This window comes from Diospyros lotus, chromosome 2, assembly GCF_014633365.1.
Source record: "Diospyros lotus cultivar Yz01 chromosome 2, ASM1463336v1, whole genome shotgun sequence".
NCBI lineage: Eukaryota > Viridiplantae > Streptophyta > Magnoliopsida > Ericales > Ebenaceae > Diospyros > Diospyros lotus.
In genome coordinates, this window is record NC_068339.1 from 35,866,764 (window position 1) to 35,871,326 (window position 4,563).

The following is a 4,563-nucleotide window of genomic DNA, read 5'->3' on the forward strand; positions in this document are numbered from 1 at the left end:
AATATTCAGATTGACCTAAAATATGAAAATGAAGTGATTTATTTGGTTGTTATTAAAATAGAATGATGAATTTAACCTTTGAGACTAAAGTTTATTTTGTATTTTTCCCCTTAAAAATATCTCTGGAGGTCAATAGATTTTATCTTTTATGCTCTAACAATGACTCTCCAATACAAATGATGTTAATTAAATTAAGTTAATAAAAGTGTAACGAAAAAAGATAGAGAGAAATAGCTTAATACCCCTGAAATTTTGCTCAAATTTAAAGACAATGCCCTTGAAATTTTAAAAATAGCAAACGATTGGTTACACTGACCCAACTTTCTTTCTTTCTTTACTTCTCTATCGCAATCGAAGATGGAGATAACGATGGCAAAGCAAAGCGAAGAGACGAGAAGAGAAGAGAAGAGAAGAATATGGTGGAAGCCCAAATATGAAATGTCCATGGGATGTTGCCAAAACTGGAATGGGTGTCTCATCTCAAGCATGCAGCAAGAAGGGGGAATTAATTAACAATGGGCGAATGGCGGTGTGAGGGAGGGAGGGAGGGTGGGTGGGTCCCCTGCTGATACTCCTTTTGTCACTGCCGACGTACAGCTACAGCCCCATCCCATCCATTTGTGGGTTAAAAAAAAAAAGAGACATTCGGCGTGCATGAATGAATGAATGAATGATGTTTTGACATGTAAGGGTAGGCAGTAATAGTAGTAGTAGTAGGAGGAGTAGGCTAGGAAGTAGAAACCGTGGGTGGCCTTCGCACGTAGTATACGTGTGTGTTGTGTGTATGTGTAGGAAGCACAGCAGCAGGCATGGGAAAGGGAGCCAGCCAGCCATCAGGCGGGCGGTAATATGTTTAATTTGGTGGCATTTGGGGATAAGCTGGTGCTTTTAAACCGCTCGCGTGGCCATGGTTGGCTGGCACACGGAATGGGTGTTGGAGGGACGGTATCTGTTTGTGATTTCAGGGGGCTGGACGACCAATGATGGCTGGGGTGGGACCTTCGAGGCCTGTCCAGCCTTTTCTACATACTCAGAGAGCGAGAGAGAGAGAGAGAGAGACGTGGCGTTTGCTGTTTCATTGGGAGGAGTTGAGATGGAAATCCATCCAATCCAAAAGGGCAGCACTGGAATTTCAGATTAGTACGTCAACCGCCCATCTTGTTGTGTTATTAAATTAAAACGAGAGGCGGTGTTTCTGTTTCCGTTGGCTTTTCCTTCGTTCGGCTATTATTCTACTGTTACTATATATATATTAATTATGAGGACTAGCATACAATTCGTCTTTGTTTATCCCTTTCTCCAAGTAACCAAAACCAATAGCCAAGCAACCGAATACCAAACCAACACCCCCCCACCCCAAATCTATATATTTATCAACCTAAACCCGCCGCCTCCACGTTCCCAGTTTTACAGCAGTCGGCTCTCTTCTTCTTCTTCTTCTTCTTCTCTCCCTCCATGGACCATAGCTCCTTAATTTTTCCTTCTTTCTGGGTTTTCCTTGTTACTTAATGTGCTTTCCTCCTCCTCCTCCTCCTCCTCTGTCATCTTCATCTTGCTTTCCGGGTAAGCTTCGTATCCTTTTTCTTTCTTTCTTTCTTTCTTTCTTTCTTTATTCTGTAAAGATATTCGTATTCTTCTCGTCCCTGCGCCCATCCTTTTCTCTTCTTTTCTTTTCTCTTCTTTTCTTTCCTTTTCCCTTGATTATAATTCAAGGATTTAGAATTCGTTCATTGTTGGGCCCTGGGGTTGGTTGGTTCGCGTCCTCTTCATGCAAGAATCGTGGGATTATCTCCAGTTGTGAGATTATCTCCAGTGTCGGTTCCCTACAGTTTAACTAAAGCTAAGTTTTCGTTCCTTTCAACATATTATATAGCAGATTGAAGATTCTTTGTTCACTTGGAAATTTGTCATGGAAGCTGCTGCTCGCAACGCTGCCCATCAATGTCGGTTATTCTCTGTAATTCCCACCGCCATTAATGGCATTCCAGGTTTAGCCTTTAACGACAACAATAACATTACAAACCGTAGACCAGGCACCCAGTTTAATCCTTCCTCCCTGGAAGATTCAGTCTCCGGCACCGATCATGACCAAGATCAAGATTCAATCTCCGATTGCGAAAGCGGGGTTTGCGGAACGAACACGGAAACCCCCCAACTGTTTGACAATGGCCTGGTCAAGCTGGACGAGGAAGACAGACTCCACGACATCATCAAACGCCGGTTCGTCTCTGGTTTGGGCTCTCTGGGGTCGCGAGCATCTATAGTTGCCATCCACAGAAACTCTTGTTCCAGCTTCACCGCACAAGCCCGCCTCCAATCCTTCCACATTTTCGCCGGAGCGACGGAGAAGAAGCTCGCGGGGAGTCCCAATTTGAAGTACGCCTGGTTTGGCGCTTCCTGGGATGAGATTCAGAACATCGTTTCACACGGATTTGGTCACTGCCAGAAGGATGGATTGTATGGCCGCGGCATCTATCTTTCCCCTGACGATTCCTCACTTGAAAGGTAATTACCAACCGATTTTAGTTGGTTTCTTTCCATCAATTTCCATAACAATTATTGTTGGCCTAACGTGAATAAGAATTAGTATTTTGTTTGTGTAAATGAAAGCAGTGTGAAATGCTCGGTTGCTGATGAGGATGGGTTGAGGCATGTGTTGCTTTGCCGGGTGATTCTTGGGAAGATGGAGCTTGTCAGGCCTGGTTCGGATCAGTTCTGTCCGAGCTCCGTTCAGTTCGATTCCGGCGTCGACGATCTCGTGGCTCCTAAGAAGTATATAGTGTGGAGTACCCACATGAACACCCACATCTCGCCGGAGTACATAGTCAGTTTCAGAGCTCCTTCCTGGTCACCACAAGGTAATCATCAAGCAATAATTAGCTCGCCAAAACTAGAGCTCATTTGTTCTAGAGGTGCTTAAATCATATTTGGGCTTTGGATTTTGATTAGATGAGCAGCATAAGATTGAAGGTGCAGCGAGGAAACCAAGTTCACCATGGATGCCATTTTCTACTCTGATCTCTGCACTTGAAAAGTTTTTGCCGCCTCAAACCATGAGGCTGATCTCCAAGTGTCACAAAGATCACAGAGTAAGCCGAAAATGTCCTCTCTTTTGTATGTATGATTGATTAGTATATGATGATGTTTTCCCTTCCATGGGCCTAATTTAATTTAATTTTTCTCTGGGTATTTTCCAGGAGAGGAAAATCTCAAGGCATGAATTGATACGACGGGTAAGGGAGATGGCAGGCGACAAATTGTTAACTGTTGTCATCAAATCTTTCAGAGATAAATAAGGTACAAAATTGATTGATTGATAGTAGAATGCTATACCATTTGCTTGATTGATAGTAGAATGCTATATCAAATCTTTCATATGATAAAGTCTTAATTGCCTGATCATTAGTTTGAATATGCGTCTGATGTTGCAGCAGCATCATAAAATCAGAAGGGGGAATCATCTGTGTGAGAGAGAGAGAGATTAATTCCAAAGCACAAAAAGGAGGACTTGGTAGCAGAAGAAACGCACACCTTTTCTTTTTTGGCTTTCTTAGTGTTTTGTGTATTCAAACCTAACATGGACATGGAGGAAGAAGTCTGTTTTACTTAACAGAGATGGTTTATAGTAAAGAAAGAGGATTTCGGTTCGGCCAGCAATTTTTTGACTTCTTTCTTCTTATGATCGATCAATCAGTGAATTTTTACGTTTGTCGATTCCATTGGGTTCTTCTTCTACTTCGGCTTTTTGGGCAGAGGCCCAGTGTGGAGTCGTCATTCATGATCATGTCCACTTTGGGTTTTCTTGGCCCAAAAGATTCGTTGATTGATAGCAGCAACCAACTTGTGAGAGAATAGGTCGTCGTCCCGTCCCCTTGGATGAGAAGTCAGAGTCTTATTTGGGGTGCGCCGCTTTGAAATTTAGATAGATAGATAAATTCAAACTTAATTAATTAATTAGCCCAACATGCATTCATATTAATCCAAATTTCGCAACAATAAAAAGTAATAATCCACATCTCGATCTCTTCTTAATTATTATTATTATTATTATTATTATTATTATTATTCCCTATGAAAGGTTGAAAAAACAACTGACAAAACTTAAAACTGATATTTTACAACCAAACACATCATTGCCACAATTGGTGCATGTTTCAATTTAGGGTGAGCATTAATAATTTTGAAGGCACAAGCTATTAATAAAATAAATTTGATTTAATATTTTATTTTAAATTAAATTTGAAAGTAAGCACGTTTTTCAATTTTTTATTTTAAAAAATATAAAAAAACATATTTTTAAAAATTTCAAACATACGTTTAAAATATAAAATTAAAAATAAATTTAAAACTCAAAATCTAAAACTGAAGAGAATTTCACCTAAATAAAAGTATTCTCAAATTTTTTTTAATTAATTTTTTTAATATATATACATATACAATGAAAATAAAATACATTTTGAATTATTTTAATACAGACAAAATAGACATATTTTTTTTGCACTAGGAAGACATGTTCTTACAAATCTTTCGATCAGGATTGCCTCGCATAACTACCTCAAAAGA

General features: G+C 39.9%; 1 protein-coding gene across 4 annotated transcripts; it reads left to right on the top strand.

The window, feature by feature from the left end:
• Window positions 1-1,277: 1,277 nt before the first annotated feature.
• On the top strand, window positions 1,278-3,657 carry LOC127793993 (probable inactive poly [ADP-ribose] polymerase SRO5). 4 transcript variants are annotated; one of them, XM_052324847.1, is made up of 6 exons: window positions 1,278-1,563; window positions 1,874-2,505; window positions 2,614-2,858; window positions 2,950-3,089; window positions 3,198-3,297; window positions 3,432-3,657. In XM_052324847.1, exons 2-5 carry the CDS (start codon window positions 1,910-1,912, stop codon window positions 3,294-3,296), a joined length of 1,080 nt encoding a protein of 359 aa, XP_052180807.1. In that variant the 5' UTR covers window positions 1,278-1,563; window positions 1,874-1,909; the 3' UTR covers window position 3,297; window positions 3,432-3,657. The 4 variants fall into 4 exon arrangements, with proteins under 4 accessions (XP_052180807.1, XP_052180806.1, XP_052180805.1 ...); XM_052324845.1 differs by having other exon boundaries at window positions 1,279-1,563; window positions 1,877-2,505; XM_052324846.1 differs by having other exon boundaries at window positions 1,278-2,505; window positions 3,435-3,657.
• The last annotated feature ends 906 nt before the right edge of the window (window positions 3,658-4,563 follow it).

What these genes read in the sequence shown, in the direction of transcription:
- LOC127793993 (XM_052324846.1), top strand. Translation starts at nt 1,910, where the DNA reads ATGGAAGCTGCTGCTCGCAACGCTGCCCATCAATGTCGGTTATTCTCT. An exon ending in GACGATTCCTCACTTGAAAG is followed by an intron (nt 2,506 to 2,613) that starts GTAATTACCAAC and finishes AAATGAAAGCAG; the next exon opens with TGTGAAATGCTCGGTTGCTG. An exon ending in TCCTTCCTGGTCACCACAAG is followed by an intron (nt 2,859 to 2,949) that starts GTAATCATCAAG and finishes GATTTTGATTAG; the next exon opens with ATGAGCAGCATAAGATTGAA.